Source organism: Bacillus rossius, chromosome 3 (genome assembly GCF_032445375.1).
Source record: "Bacillus rossius redtenbacheri isolate Brsri chromosome 3, Brsri_v3, whole genome shotgun sequence".
NCBI lineage: Eukaryota > Metazoa > Arthropoda > Insecta > Phasmatodea > Bacillidae > Bacillus > Bacillus rossius.
In genome coordinates this window covers 18,480,113-18,497,658 of record NC_086332.1, presented here as the reverse complement: position 1 = coordinate 18,497,658, position 17,546 = coordinate 18,480,113, and the positions used below count along the sequence as shown (strand labels likewise).

Genomic DNA, 17,546 nt, shown 5'->3' with positions numbered 1-17,546 from the left:
GGTTGTCACAGATGAGAAAACACTATACTATTATTTTGTTTTGTACACATGTGAAAATAAGCACTTTACTTGCAGAAAATAAATTAATACACATTGAAAAATGTAAGAAGTGTGTGAAAGAAAAACAATATGATAGTCGCTCATTTGTAATGGGAGATATTGTTTACAAGCATCGGATTACTGTGTGCCTCTATTATTTATAGTAAAATAAATGCTTATAAAATAAAAAGTCTGTAACGATTGTGTTGGTGTCATGTATGGAATATTTTGTTTAAACATTGGAAACCGCGATACAGTCCGCGACCGATGTAGTTCAATAGAACGGTTCCTAAAGAACTAGTCTTTGAAGTGACTAGTTCCGAACGAACTAGTTCTTTCCAAAGAACTATATTTCCCATCCCTACTAGGCGCAATATAACTCCGAGCTTGAGCTACGTCATACATGAGGAGTAGGGACTGCAACACGTGTGGGGGGTCGGGTGGATGAGGAGGGGGTATAAGCAGATACGGCGACCTTTCACAGCAGGTAGAGAAAAGCAGAAAACATTGACCACTTACCACTGACGTTCCAAGCACTACCTCAGTTCTTCAACGCCACTGACTGTTCCATCCGAAGAGTCTGATGTGTAAACGTCACTGCTGTCACTGTTTGCATCACCTAACTGAACAATCACTTTATCAATTTCAATGTCAAAACGCACATCCTTATCCCAGTATTTGTTCTCGAGTGTCTTGACGTGATTGCAAATCGGTATCCAATCTTCTGGACCCATTCGGTTAAATATCTCCTCGCAAAGTTTTTTTTACATTTGCCAAATTGCAAGTAACATTTCTTGAAGCGACTTCTCCTTTAACTTTAGCCCGTATGCTTTCTATCGGATTAAAATCCAGATAAGGGGGCAGACGAAGTAATGTGTGGCCACTATTTACCATTAGTCTGTCTGCCGAGTACTAAAACCCTTTTCGCCACCTGCGTGAATCATTATTAATCTTTGACCCTTCGCGACAGGCACTAGTAAACCATTTGAGGACATGTCACTCCACATTTTATTTTTTACATGAGACGACAATATGTACGGCTCATCCATGTATATAATTGTGCGTTCATCGTTTCTATATTGACGCACTCTTGAGATATTCTATACGTTTTTGCCGAATATATGATTTTTCTATTAAAAGTAAGCACTGCGATTTGGTTTTCTGCCACCTGAATCCTAGCTTCTTCAAAGTCGTCCTTAAGGTTGTATTGCTACCTTGGTAATTTATGTCATTCTTTAGTTTACGTCGTACAGTTTCGACAGTCGGCACACGTTTTTCAAGTAAGTAAAAATTGTACACAGTACGTCGTACCACAGCTTCATCAAAGGTGTCAAGTTCGTGTTTACATGTTTTCTTTCGCTTCTTGTTGGGCGTCTCGAAAGATGTTCCTTCCCCAGCTTCATTCCTCTTAGCCTCCCTTTTAATTGTTTGTACAGTCGTGCGAGACACCCGTCGCATTAGCTGTTCTCAGCTGTGCTTTCTCTAGTGAAATGGAGGGTTCCTGCAATCGCGCTTCATTTTCCATAAACTGCAGAATGTTATAGACGATTTCCCGCGCCTGCGAGTGCAGTTTTTACTCTTAACTTTTGACAACACTGGAGGCATTTTATGTATAAAGTTTTACTTCACTGAAGTAATGCACTACATATGCAACACTGGCTCTGAACAAAAGTGATACACTACATGCATACAAACCTCAGATCCAAACTGTAAACGAAAACGTTTAATAAGTACCACTGATGTGTTAACGACCGTATTCGTCGGATTTCACCGAAGGACTAAGTTTTCACTCTGTGCAGTAGCGTGTAGCCCCTGTTATCAAGTTACGCATTATCTCTTACTGCCGCGCCACGTCTGCCTTCTCCAATGTCGGGACTCACATACACACAACGATTTTCTAACCGTCACCCAGGCTCGGAGTTATGTTGCGTCTACTGTAACGAGTCGTTTCGTCACCTTTACACGAATATATATATGTGGAAAACAATAACTTAAAAAAAACTCATTTAACCTTCAATTATCAATAAAAATAAAGTCAATATATATTATAATGAATTTTTGTTTGTAGGTTAATAGAACATATAAAACATTAAAAAAAAATTAACTCACATCATAAAACTTATTTCTTTCAAAATAATATTATCTATAGACTCGTAGAAAGTAACCAGGCTCCTGCTACCATCTTGTGACAACTGGTTGTTTGTTTATTATTAGTTTATTTGATTTTGATTTGACTTGTTACTGCTACCAAATTATAATGAAATAAATATTGATATTATAAAATTATTTGTTTATGTAAGTAAAATGCTTGACTGGAAACGTGTCAGGGTAAACCAGCTTCACAACAGAATACAACTCATCAATTATTATTACGTAAGTCCAGAGGAACTTAGTTTAGTAAATGCCAACAACATACGTATCTTCATCTATAAGTGGTGATATATTTAGTTAGAAAATACATTTAGAGCTAAACAAAAAAAAAAACAATGACTCATCTGAAGAGGTAAACAAAAGTCATAAAATTATCATTAAAATGGAATATTTGTTATCAATAGTAAACCTAGGGTGCACCCAAATTACAGGCTAATAATGTTAAAAATTACTTTATATTAGTTATTTAGTTTTTATAATAAATTTAAATATCATGTTATATCCATAATTAAGATTTTACTAATTGAGTCTATAACTTTACATGTAGATTAAAAACTTCTTCAGGAACAAAACAAAACATTATACAAAAAATACTTCATTTAAGTAATTAAAGTCCTTTTTTGGAAACATTAGGTAATTAAAATCTTTTGCTCAACATTAGGCGACGAAAGTCTTTTTCTTTTGTAAGCGTTAGGTGACGAAACGTTTAGACGACAAACAATAATAATAATTCATTAAAAAAGAACGGACTTAGCTGAAGATGATAAATATCCGTGAAATGTTCAAGACGAAAACTTGTACAGCAGCCGGCGCAGAACCATGCTTCCCGGGCCGACAGGACGTAGATACAATTCAAAATGTTTGAAGGTAGGTTAAAGAATAACCCAAACGTAAAGAACTTGAAGCGGATCCAAAACGTTAAACCTCCTGCAACATAAGGTTGCAGAGAAACAAATATTAAATTAAAAAAAAGGCAACAACAAAAAAATACTCTCACTCTCTCATGCTTTCTCGTGACTTACCGAAATCGGAGGCTGAAGAAATTTACACTGACTTTACGTCATCTTTTAAAACCAAATAAAAACACCACTTCTACGTGAGATGTCTACCAAAAAAAAAAACTATGGTGCGAAAAGGTACATTAATCAACCACCATCACTGACCGGAGCCATCTTGACGAATGCCGAGAACAACGGACGAAGCGGGTAAGTAATTCTAAAACAATGGAGCATCGGAAGCTTACCGAACTGCCACCAGGTTGCGTGGACGGTACTAAAAAAAATGCTCTAGGAAAAAAAATGGTCTAGAGTACAGATTTTTTATATGAAATCACGTGAAGGAGCGAGGAGAAACTGCAAGCAACTGCTGACAATCACGTGGACAGCACGCCGGGACACGGCGGACAGGCGGGCGTTACTAAAAACTCTTAGGCTAGCACAGAACATCCGGCGAACAAATGGAAGGATTTGACTGAAGCCAAACGAAAAAATAGAATTGTGTGCTTAATGGAATATAATACAAAAATTTAAAGTAAATATCATTAATAAAATTAAATTAAAAAAAAACTAAATAAGTTTAAAATGTAATTAAACACAAGTAAACATTATAAGACTCAATATAAAATAATTATTAGGTACAGAAAACAAAAATTATTTTTACTATTTTACGAGTGCCGAAACATGAAACGGCACAATGCTTTAAAAAAGATTATAGTTAGAACATGACACACATAAATCATCACGGAACAATTGCATTTTTAACATTTATGTCTGTGGTATCTGGGAATGCCCAACAATTTAGAGTTTATTGAAACAAAAAATTTTACTTCCGAAGAGTTCAGGGTTTTTGGTATTTCTCTTTATGCAGAACACGTACATATTACAAGACGGCTCATACAACTGAGACACAAATGAAATGGTCGAGTTTTTCAGACTTCGCACGGTACAAGACATGCAGATGAGTGCTGCCAAGGCGGTAACTGTGGCAGGAATCTCAACTGCGTCGCCACTCGCCAGACAGCCTGAGCTCTCTCCTCCTCCTTGTCGCGTCTCCAGCAAGGACAGTTGGCTACACTGCAACCTGCAGGCCTCTCCGCAGTCGGGGCGATGCTGTCCGCTCAACAGCTCGGCTAAACTACAAACAATTATATATATTTGTTTGGTGATTTTCTTGTATTAAGTTTATGGTTTTAATTTTTTTTAACCTACTAAATACTATAAGCTTGTAAATATAAATAACTATTAAAAAGGTTTACTATTTTAATAAAGTAGTGTAAAAACACGCAACACCGCACTTCTTTGTAATTTCTTTTGAAATTTGTTTTTGTGTGTTTGCTAACAGCTCCATTTTAAATCAAAGTTTATAATGAGGTATTTAATGAGGTTTATTGAGAGTGATCTGGTTTAGAAACAGTTATTATGAAAAAAAAATAAAAAAAAAAGGAATGGTACATACAACAAAAATGGACAGTATTTAACATACATGTAAAGGGTCTCATATTTTTTCATATATTTTTTACGGTATATAATTAAAGTATTTATTTTATAACCATGCATTTGTTTTATTACTTAACAGACACAATTTAGTCTAAATGTAAGTCAATGCCTTTATAAAACAAATCATTTTGCAAACTTAAAATATTAGCTTTAAACCTGTTTGTAAAATAGGACCATACAGGGATTTTAGAAAATTATGTACTGCAACATCGATGTTTTTTTTAATAAGGTGCGTTTGGTTCATAGAAAAAATTGTGAGAAAAGTTTTTTATTGACAGTTTAGGTTAACTAAATATATATTACATTTTACACATAATCGTCATTCAGTTCTAAGCACCGTTAGTAACGCTGCACCAGTTTCCTTAACCCCTCTGCATAGGAGTCCGCCGCCAGGGAATTAAACCAGCCAGGAAGTTCGGCTACTTACAGTGCAGGCGAGTGAAGCTGGAAGCTCGGGCGCAGGGGCATTTGACCGTAGCCTTTAAGGGCCGTCGAAGATCAAGCCGAAGGCATCACACGCCTGGCAGGCATGGCTACTTGTTGTAAACTCCAGGTCACCAGGAGAGCAATGTCTGACGTGTGAGCACCCGCCTTGTGATTAGATTTTTTTTGCAAAATGTTCTCAATCTGCCCCTTTGTAATACCCCTGTGTGCGGGCTTCCTGCTTGACTCGTCTGCACTGCGAGTAGCCGCACTCTTAGTAGAGCGATTTGTCTGCTCGTTGCGGTGATCCGAGAGACTGGCTGCTGTTGCTGTTTCCTAGACTGTCTTTGACGATGTTGTCGCGACCGCTTTGTGGGTGACTACGAACTATCTGAAGACAAGGAACTCAGAATGTAATTTATCTCTGATTTAATTCCCAGTCAGTGAACTTCTATGCAGAGGGCTTAAAAGCGTTACGAAGAGTGCTTAGAACTGAATTACGATTATGTGGAATAATCAAGTTGATATTTGTAAACAGGAACTTATAGACCTTTTCTCATTAGTTATTTATTGGCCAAAAGGTCCTTATTTAAAAACAAGTATTTTTTTTTGTTTTACGTGTTTTAGTGGAAATTTCTACAAACATTTTCATCTGCCAAATTATTATTTAACCTTTAGTCCATTTCAGAAAGTACTCTAGGGACAACACGTACCACTGTCGTTTTAGCTAACAATATATATTTTTATTGCCCATTTAGTCTACGAATACTCGGACGAAAAATCAAATTACATATATTTCGTATAAACTATTGTATTAGTAGAGACAGCATTTGGCCATGCAAAAACAACTGCGGCTCTACTGATTACGTCCAAAAAATTAAATTAATTGAAGTAAAACTTGTAAATATAAGCTTAGTATTAATATCCTGTAACAGTCAATATATTTCTCTAAACATGCACTAGCCTTCAAAAAGATTACGACTAAGGTAAACCTAAACCATCGTGTCTCGCAACAGGAAATCACACCAATCTCTTACAGTTGCCACATAATCATTTTACAGTGTTTACATGTAGCGAAATAAAACGTCGGTAGCTTGAAATTAGTAGTTCATTAAGCTTTTAAATGGTGCGAATGTACTATAACTGGGCTACAGAAACGGTGTTGCAGTCACGCCAAATTATGGTTACGCAACACCTTTAAAATTTAACAGTGATAAGTTTTGGATGCAACTCCTAGTGATATGAATAATAATTATATTAGCACGAATGAGAAAACACGTTCGGTAAGGTTGGCCCAATTAATTGTATACAGTTTTATTAATTACCTAATATTTATACTATTAAGTTATAACAATTGAATTGCCTATCCACAAAGTTATGGCTCTTTTATAAGTTCCTCAATTTACTCTCCCCACTATAGCTTGGCTCGAAAGTGGTTGTCCTACTGCTCACGTATTACCGCTCACCTCTGTGCTCAACACACTGCCTCGCACTGCTCGCTCGTCCGCCGCGCACACAACAGCTGTCAGATGCTTCGGTCCCCCAGCACCAGTCTCGTCGCCCTCCCTCGCTCGCCAAGAGCTCACTCGCTCTGCCCTTCGCTGCCTCTGAGGCTGGCGTCGCCGTGTATACACCCCTCAGCCGCCATCAGTGTGGTGTCCGGGTCTACTTGACTGCCCTAGCTCCTGCCGAACAGCAGGCAAGAGAAGCTGTTTTTGTCATACGAATTCTCCAAATTTAATAAATAAATATCCTCTGGGAGTTATACTTAAATATCGAAAACAAACATTAAAAAGCGGTGGATTGGAACGATCAACGAAATAGAAAATATAAGTGTAATCATTCAAGGATTAACATATTATAACATTGCACCTATTTCGTTCTATGAACCAGATAAATTTTAAGATAAGCCTTTAGTTAATAAAAAAACTGTATAATATGTTTACCATACAAACAATTTTAATATTATATTTTTAAAAAGATGCCATGAATGAATTATGTAAGTACATACATCATTACTTGATTATATTGGATGGATATTCATTATTCGCTTTAGACACTAACTGTTGATTTCATGTGACGACTATAGCTACCGATAATCACAAGTAGGTAATTACTTGATGTTATTCTGTAATAACTTTTGTTAAATGTTTTTTCTGCATAACGATCATTATAATTCCTTCATTAATTTGATTCTTAAAAAAATCCACCACATAACTACTCAACACATTCAGATGTAAAATTTATTTAAGTTTAGTTGTTCCGGACAGATAGTTTAGCGTAAAGCACAAGGTCCTAAATGTCAAGACATCTGAGTTGCGATTGTTCGATAGTCTAATTATTATTCAATCTCTTTGCTTCACGTTGGTCTATGCTCTCTAACGATAGTCTATAGGCTGTGCAGGGACTTACTGTGGCCATCCCATAAGCAGTTCCGTAAGGGACTGCCCTGTATATTCTGTCTAATTAGACTCACTACTTGGTAAAATGAATCAATATACAGATTGATGCTATAATGTGGTAGCTAAGACCACGGATAATGAAGCTGGTGTTAACAAACACATAATGAAGAAATGTCTACTAGACATTGAAAATGTTTAACTTAATAAACATACATGTTGCTTAAAGTTTTAAGTAATTGTTTTGATTTATTTACTGCTGCACTGAAGTCATGTTGCATCAGACACACAAACCTAAAAATTAACTTAAAAAATCACCAAAATACCATTTTTTTAAAATAAAAATGCCTGAGAATGACTATGTCTCTAATAAAAAGTTTATTATTGAATATTTTACACATTTTATTGCCCTTTAGAGAGGTATTATCAATTAAGATAAACGGCAGATCTGAAAACATAGAGTTTGTTGACATATAGAATCGTCTTACGTTATTAAGACATAATATTGCTGTAGAAAATATAAATGTTAATAAAATCAACGCTGTAGGTAAAAAAAAATTACTTGAATCTTTATTTCTAAGTTATTTAGACGCAATTTGTAACCATATTCACCCCTTTTTCACACCTTAGGGATTTAATTTAGCAAAATGATAAAGATTTTATTGGTGGATTTTGTATATTAATTTTTGGGTACTAAATATCGTTTGTTATGCTTAATTAGTTTTGGAGATATAATTATATATAATAAAACCTCATCTTTTGTTGATTTTAGCAAAATTATAGAAATTTAGTTCCATGTTAAAATATATGCATTAAAAGATTTGGAGATACAATTAATCATTTGAAAACCATAATGACCCCTTCATCACCGATTAAGGGGTGGAAAGTACCAAATGGTTAACTGTGGTTGGTTGTTTTTGAGCTCTTCATGGGTATCCATTATCTATTCTTATGCCTGATTAGCTTCCGAGATATAACTATCTTAAACCATATTTACCCACTTTTCTCTAATAGGGGTAGAATTTTTTTTTATTACATAAAGCTTAGTGTTTAAGTAAGACAAAGACTTTTTTTTTGAGTTTCAAATAATGTAGTAACCTAAATACAATAATTGTTTTTTTTTTTCATTAAACGTAAAGACCTTTCACCTCAAATAGTTATATTATAAGTATAAATTAAATTATTGGACTCAGATTGCGATAAAAAATTGTATTTTAAGATGTTATTTTTTACCATGCATACAAACAAGTATAAAAACATGTTATAATTATTATTGTTGATTACGAGGATACCACAGTATAAATTTCATACTATATTGTCTAAAATATTCTCTTTTACGAGGTGTAAGATTTTTCTGTATAAAATATAATATCTATATCTCTATATATTAACTAATAAGCAAGGTAGAATTAAAAAAACTAAAATACGTTTAGTCTCACCTAAATTACATTACTGTTGATAATATGACTTTCTATCGGGGGCATAGAGCATTTGCTTATCCGGGTACAACCTTTTAAATTTATTGAGTATTTTTTTATTTTCAAATGAAATGTAGAAGAAAATCCATGGCTTCATTGGAATTAACAATGTAATACTTAATTACTTAATTTGCCCATTATTATAATGTTAAATTTAAGGACATTTACTTTCAGAATACTCTGCGAACAAATACGTCCACGGAATTTACGAGTATAAACTGATGAGCTGTTTTCCTTTGACACAAATTTTTTTTTTAAGTGTTTGAATAATAAGTCAGTTAATCCGTTACAATATTACATACAATGATCACCTAATGAATTATTACCACTTATTATGAAAATTTTATTAAAACCTTTACAAGCCTGTACACACTCTTGAAAATCATTCCAAAAATATGTAATATATTCAATAAAACGCAATATATCATGCACCCAGAATGGCACCAGAAATGCCATTGTCGTTTTGAATACATTTTTCTCAGTTAACTCAATATCTACCATACAATATGTAAATCGAATTGATAGTGCATCGACAGAAATGTTTCTTTAATGGATATTCTTTTACAGCAATAATTTAGACTAAGATTAAAATATTTCATCAAAACCTTTTGTGATCACCCGTTTATGGTTGACAGTAAATACATTGTAGTCGATAATTTATTGTTGAATCACGATGCATCCCAGGGACTTGTTTGATTCCAAGGACGAAAAAAGATAACCCTTGAGTACAAGCTACGATTGTGTGCTAATAAGTGAGACAAATACTTGTCCTGGGTTGCAATATAAATGTGATCCGCTTTTAAGGAGAAATATCAGTAGAGCATAATGTCCATACACGACAGCATGATGTATATGGGCGAGAGCACGACGTCTCTCGGGTACAACTTGACGTCTCCAGGCGACAACACGCCGGTGCAGGACTTCTACCGGGACTGCGGGGTGCTGGTGACGGGCGGGACAGGATTCCTGGGCAAGCTTGTCATAGAGAAGATCCTGCGATGCTGTCCCGCCGCCAGGACCGTGTACGTGCTGATACGACCGAAGAAAGGCGTGTCGGCGGAGGACAGGAGGAAGGCGCTTATGGACAACGAGGTGAGGATCACTACGTACAGCAAGTGCGTCAATTCAACACTTGGTTAACGATTTACTGTAGAGTTCCATACCTGCAAGGTGACGTTACAATAATCAACAACGTACATAATCACTACTTGCTTTCTTAAGTCAGCGTTGAGTCGTTGCTCAAAAGGTTTTATATCCAAAGCCAACTGTTATCATGGAATCTCTGCATGAAAATACTCTTTGGTCAAAATACGGGTGATATAAACACCTGGTTTTAAATGCGTCTGTATTGAGGCCACGCCCATGTAAATCAATGGATCACCTAACATATCAAAGTGCCTTGTTGCAGCCATCTACAGAGGCCGGTTCTCAACTGACAATGGACGAGATGTGTGAAGCACCTTTGGAAATGGCTGCAACGATAGACCTGAAACGTTGGTTAAACCACTGATTATAAAGACGTGGTCTCGACCTAGAAGGCAAGGAGTATTGCATAAAACATGCTCAGTAGAAAAAAGCCACGATGTAACTAATATTAGACACTGTATGTAAATGAATGTACCGGCTCTCGCCAGCAACGTAAAGGTTCCGCGAGTTGTAGTTGCTCGCAGGTGTTCGAGCGCATGAAGAGCGAGCAGCCCGACTGGCAGAGCAGGCTCGTGTTCGTGTCTGGAGACTGCTCGCAGCCTCGCCTGGGGCTGAGCGACACTGACTACCATCACCTCACTCAACACGTCAACATCGTGCTGCATCTGGCCGCCACCGTCAGGTTCGACGAGACCTTGAAGGTGGCGATCGCCATCAACGTGAAGGGAACAGAAGAGGTCATCCGGCTCTGCCGGGACTGTGTTCATCTGAAGGTCAGTACTTGGCGCTTTACACAGAAGAAAAAAAAATAAGAGTAAGTAATTCAGTACTCGCCAAAGATGTTAACATCTAACCTAGGCAACGAGCAAATTCATGTGTTCTAACTTTGTAAATAAACATATAGACACATATAGACCTCGATTTCGATATTCTTTAAAATAATGTCGAGCGTGTCAAATATATGCAAATTATGTTTTCAAAATACATGCGAATCACACGTAGTTTCCGCTCCCGCCACTAGAATTCTATGCAGGAGCAGTTACGTTTACTATTGAATCATTTGATTAACAGAGCAAAATTTTAAACTATATAATGAAACGGCTCCGATAAAAGCGAACAAGACTTGAAAAAAATACCAACCCCCAAATTTGGACCTTATTTTAAACAAGGTAATTTATAAAATACTACCCATATTGTTTTAATTCACAAACAGTTAATACTATAATGTTCCCCTTTGTAACTTTATTTCGCACCATCCACCACAGGTGGCAGCAACGTGGTTACACATTACTGTTCCTTGACTTCTGTCGCATTCACGATATTACTCCCACCAAAAGCCGTGTGCCGAGAGCTAAGATGGTACACATAAAAAAAACAATGTGTGATAATTTAAGCAACTTTTTGGTTTTTTCTCTACGTGCATACATCGACAAAACTTTGTTTCACTCTTAATCCAAGCATTTCAATTTCAAGATATCATTTCCATACGTTTCAATAATGTTTACACTAGCTTCTTGGCCTTTAGAAGGCAGTTGGACTGCGGAACGCTGATTGTAAATGAAGACTATTTAGTGTTCATAATGATGCAAGTTAAGGAAGGCATGAAATGTTGTTTGGACAAGTGAAAAATTGATAGTGAGATGGAGAAACGTGGTATGGAGCAGGGAATATAAGTATACTGAAGGAATCACAGTACTTCAGTTGCAATAATAATTAACAAATACAGCACACACTTGCCTATAGCTTGTGACGAAACCTCAAGAGGTAAACAGCGATGATTATCTACTATGAACACAAAAATTTTGTTTTCAAAATAGATTTTTTTAATGGCTACAGAATTATACATTTTCCAAAGTAAACACATACCAAAGCTATCAGGGTAGCTTGCAAAATCTATGACTGATGAAAAAACAACAATGGATAGTTGACAGCTAAAAGTGTAAAGAAGGTTCGCTCAGGCTGTAAATAAAACACTATCGTTCAGGCCTTCAATAAATCAAGGATAAGTAGACTGTTTAAGACGTATGAACATTCAAGTCTGGAAGTTTATTATCTTTGAAAGATTTGTGCAGTGGGATTGCAAGACTTGATGTAAGCTTTTGGACATACGCCATTGCTAAGCACATACGTATGTCTGTAGTAGAAAACTACAAAAAACTCAAAAGACAAAAACACAAATTAGGAAAAAATTGCTGTTGTCAACAGGATATAAACACCACATAATATTCCATAACAGGAATATGGTCACCAAACAAAGAAAAACAAAGTAAAATGAACTATGAGAATGAAAAAAATCCCAAAAATGATGACAGCACAAAAATATTGAACTTAAAAAAATTCAGCACAACAATTGAAACGAGACAAAAAAACGACAAAACGAAAAGACGAAACAAACGCAATAGTTATCCAAAACAGAAGAAAACGAAAAAAAAGAGGGTAGATTGCAAAACCTATGACTGACGAAAAAACATCAATGGATAATTGACAGCTAACAGTGTAAAGAAGGTTCGCTCAGACTGTAAATAAAACACTATCGTTCAGGCCTTCAATAAAACAAGGATAAGTAGTCTGTTTTAGACGTATGCAAATTCAAATCTGGAAGTTTATTCGGACACACTCACAAAAACATTTTGTATCATAACAAATTTATAGTCTTTACTTGACCATAGTTTCTCAGGGTTCTAGTTTTTTAAATTATAAATTTTGCTGGCTATTAGTAACCCATTGGTAGGCACAAAATCTAATCGAAGCACTGGGCTAAACTAGACAGATAATCGCAGTTTTGGGGAACAATAGCTTGTTTAAAAAATGTCAATTGGACACATATTAAAGTTAGGGAAAATAAGATGGATGTGTTTCTATTGCTTATGACCTCAATGGCGTAAGAAGGAATTGTTACCTGTGGTGCGCCGTGGTAGAAACAGCTGCCAGCATAGGGAACACCAGTTGGACGACCAGTATAGCAACTTACTTACGACTTATGTTGAGTCACACACATACACGCACATTCCTACAAGATGTAAGATGCTGCACGTCTATTGGCCTGCAATAAAAAATGTAGTTGCTGTTCAAAATTTCTAAGTTCACAAAGTCTTAATTGGCGCCTAAATACACCGCTGAGTGTCGCAGGTTCAGTCCGGGAACTCCCCGAAGAAACGGGTTCTGGCTTTTTTTTTATACCGTCGCCGGCTTATCGACGCCTTGCTGGGATTGGTCCAGATTTAGTACCTGAGCACCTAGGGTAACAATCGCAATGAACAACAATCAAAAATAAAAGTTACGTAGTGGTGCATACACCACAACACACGTAGTAATTACTGACGTATTATAAAAAGTTTTAAAAATGCACTTAATGATTAATAGGAAAATACTTCCCACTGCTTCCTGATTTCAGGTGTGTAACTCACTTATGGTTCTTTGAATATGGGTCCATGGAGTACTATGTCTATAGGATGCTCTCAAAACGTTAACAATATAACAATGGAGCATAGTTCATGGCAGACACGCGTACGGGAGGCGACATTTCATAATGTTTATTTTTTTAAAGATTATGTTTATTATATTTTACTCAATGTAGGCCGCATTTCAGCACAGAGTTCTTAGTACAAAATATTTTCGTAGTCTGTAGTTGAAACAATAGGTATTATAATTTGAGTAATTTTTACGTAGTTTTAATTTTCTTGATATGCCAATTTGTGTGGTGAAAGCCTTCCCTTGCATATCTTCCCAGAATCGTGTTCAGTGTGGTCTACTACACCACGTCTCCAAAGCGATCATAGCAAGAAGAGTCTAACCCTTCCCCACTTATGATTTCGACGATTTCGTTCGAAGACTCCAATAAGGTTCAAAGACCACCTACTAGATGTTTCGCACGGTTATGTACTTGCTTTTTTCCAAAGAGGATACAACTTTCAGCGCAGCATTACTACAGAGCGCACACAAATCCCTCACCGCGGGAATCGTGTTTCCATTGCTACCTTTCAATATGTACGAGTAAATTAAAGCTTTAAAACTGTAAACTTTAAATGCCAAACTCAATTACCTAAATTGTAAGAGACTAGCGTAAAAAAATTTTATTTTGAAATTGCTGTGAGAAAATATATGCTTTATTAAATAGAAAAAAACATACAATAGATTAAAATGCCTTAAAATCTCAATTATTTTAATGTACGGTTATACCCATCGTTTAAAAATTTAGGTTTTAATTAGATATTATTTAATGAATCAAATATTATCATTATTTACTAAAAGTTTGTGTTAGATCACTGTTATAAACAATTACAACTTCCACGCAATAAAGTTTCACATACATGATATGACCCAAAACAAAGTTAACTATAAAATATATGCATTAACATAAATATTCAACTAAACCACAAAATTATAAATTTTATGCAGGTTTGATCTATGCGTGCGCGCCATAGCTAGTAAAAAATTTGTCCATAACAATCAGTAACAATATTTGACAAAAATCGCTGGCTGTAGGTATTATTCTTCAATGAACAGCTGTTTAGTTTATAGGTTGGCAATTCCTAAGCTCTTTAAGTGATTATTTCCCCCAATCCCAAAAAAACCCTGTCATAATAGTGGGAAATCTAGTGCTTCACACAGAATAAATGTCTAATATTCTAAATATAAATCATTCATGGTGAAAAACCATTACAGCATTACGTGCACTTGAATGAAATTGAATAAAATACTTGAAACAATAATAAATTACTTTAAGTAGCCACACAATTCTATCGCGGCTCAATTAATACGCATTAAAGATAAATAAACTAGTCTGTCTCTGAACTGTCTATTCGGAAAATCTGGAAAATAATCACAACAACATCAATGAAATTTAGTCGCTGCCCTCAAAAATCTTAAATGATCAGATGAAAGGATATATATAAAAATATAATTAAATTATTGCTAATAATATTGTACGGCTGATTAAATATATTTTTGTTAGCCAATTCAGATTCAGTATTCTTATTAACTAGATCTCATGTATTTCATATTAGAGATTCCAATTCCTTCTAATAAGGGCAAGTTATTTTCACTATATACGTGCTGTGGATCATACACTGTTTACTAGATATTGGACCTATTTGTTTCTTTTGACCATGACTTTGCCTCAACTGTAACTTGATCACCACTTGACCTAGTGGCTTTGGGTCCATTGAACCTTTGGCACATACATGTAAGAGCAAACATCTTAGATACAAATGCCTAAGTCTGATAAAGCTTAAATGATTATAATTAAATATCCATAGCAATTTATTAGTTCGGTTTTTTTTGTTATGTGTCATCTTTCTTTTACACTGGGTAAATAAAACTTAAAGTAAAGATTAATTTTAAACAGAATAGTTTGTATTAAGTTGAATTAAAAAAAGTTATTATAATTCTATTATCTTTTAAATTAATTATATCACACATCATCAGGTAAAGAGAATGTGTTTTGGGAAAGTAGAATTTTATGAAGTAAAATATCCATCTTGGTACTTACTTGGAATAGTTTAAGCGTTTAGTAATTTTGGTTGGGCAAATGTTTCAGGCTGCAGTGTATCTCTCAACAGATTTTTTGAACTGCATTCATCAGCTTATAAAAGAGGAGTTTTACGAGCCTCCTATGTCATTGGATGACTTGTTTGCTCTTATGGACTCATTCACTGAACAGGAATTACACATGTTCCCAAAGTATGGATGCATTTTTTGATGGCAAAGCTTACAAATCTCTGAGCAGAACACATAAAGTGACCCACTACCATTATATTCTCGATTCACAGTCATATTTAATATGAAACAAAATTGATGAGCTTCGTGTAAGTTGTACGTGCGAGCATGTATGAGGTTAGTAACTGTTGTATTAGCACGAAATATAATATGTCAGTTCCGAGGCACATGTTGGAAGCGCCAATTAGGCACATGCTCCATTTTTATTCTCACTTGTGAGATGTATCTTCTTCCTAAACATTTTAAATGTATATTCTCTTTCACTCCATCTGTAAAGCTACTATTCATGCTGTTAAAAATCATTACTCTAAATTCCTAAAAATAGTCGTTATTCTTAAGCTCAATCCTTACAATAAGATTCTACTACTACAAGCTAATCCGTGTATAAATACAATTTATATACACTTACATATACCTGAGTATTGAATGTTTTTCTTTTTTCATAGATAGTTAAAAACCATAAAGCATAATTCACTTGTATTTATGGCCTTCCATAAAATAAGGTATTGAATCCGAAAAATATACAAATCTATAAACAAAAAAAAAACAGTAACATTGTTTAAATCACTTAACAAATACCTCTGTGATAGCCAAATCTTATTAAGAAATACATTTAAACCATTTTATTTTATAAATGCATAATAAACTTCGTATAAGTTAAAATAATTGACTTGAAATAGTGCATTGAACGAATTGCTCCCCTGGTCGTCTACACACACTTTCTCGACCGTCTGAATGGTACAGATCGAAGCTAGACTCATCTGTGAACTCCTCTGAACTGTTCCAAAAGCAATTCGTAATGGTTTGGCGAGGAATAAATTTTTACGCTTGTACTAAGCTGATTTTTATTTATAATGGGAATCTGACTGCCCAGAAGTACGTTGATGAAGTGCTCCTGAAGGCTTTGATTAAATTTGCGCCATTTATTGGTGTAACGTTCATTTTGATGTAGGATAATGCCCGCCCACACACCGCAAGAACTGTCACCGAATACTTGGCGCACGTGGGAATTACAGTTCTGGACCAGCCTACACGATCTCCCGACATGAATCGGATAGAGAATTTGTGGGATAATTTACGGAGACGTGTTAGGTATTGTCATCCTCCTAGTGACTTAAGACAGTTTCAAACTACTCTAAGTGGAGCATGTTCAAAATGTAATTTCTTCTATGCCTGACAGCGTTATGGCCCTTCGCCATACATCAGGGGGTAATTAGGAGGTCTTTATTAGCTGGCCATAATTTGTCAGTAAACCTGACGAAAATTAAGACATAAGTTTTAAAAAAGACTCTAATCCCTTATTTTTTCTTTATAATTTATTTTTAGTGTTATTAATAAAACATCACTTGCTTGTGGTAGGCGTTGCTTAATTATCCTATAAAAACTAATTCTTACCACTAATTAAAATAATCGTGTTTATTAAAATTATCGGTAAAAAAATAACAGTGTTCGGTTTTTTGTTACTTAGTGTATTTATTATGTGATATATTTAAATTATTTAATTAAAATAAAATCAAATAAGGATGATTACGATTTTAAACTAACTAGATATACCGGTTTACATCTAAAGTTAGTTTTGAGTTTCATTAGAAGTTTAGGCTGGTCGTAGGGAAAATTCAGTGTAGTTAAAGGGATATAAGTGACATTTACGTTGTCGGTGCGTGTTGACGAGTAAGGACTTCGGCTCGTGTCTGCAG

The 17,546-nt window shown here is 35.2% G+C and overlaps 1 protein-coding gene and 1 long non-coding RNA gene across 2 annotated transcripts in view; one reads left to right on the top strand and one right to left on the bottom strand.

The window, feature by feature from the left end:
• Positions 1 to 2,456: 2,456 nt before the first annotated feature.
• LOC134531410 (uncharacterized) lies at positions 2,457 to 3,625 on the bottom strand. The gene is made up of 2 exons (XR_010074985.1): positions 3,213 to 3,625; positions 2,457 to 3,117 (listed from the first exon to the last, which is right to left on the bottom strand). It is a non-coding gene; the product is annotated as an uncharacterized LOC134531410 (long non-coding RNA).
• Positions 3,626 to 9,810: 6,185 nt separating this feature from the next.
• Positions 9,811 to 17,546, top strand: part of LOC134530026 (fatty acyl-CoA reductase wat-like) — a 45,652-nt gene continuing 37,916 nt past the window's right edge. The window contains exons 1-2 of the mRNA XM_063364554.1: positions 9,811 to 10,077; positions 10,620 to 10,904. Coding sequence (XP_063220624.1) covers positions 9,811 to 10,077; positions 10,620 to 10,904 — 552 coding nt within the window. The remainder of the gene's footprint in view (positions 10,078 to 10,619; positions 10,905 to 17,546) is intronic.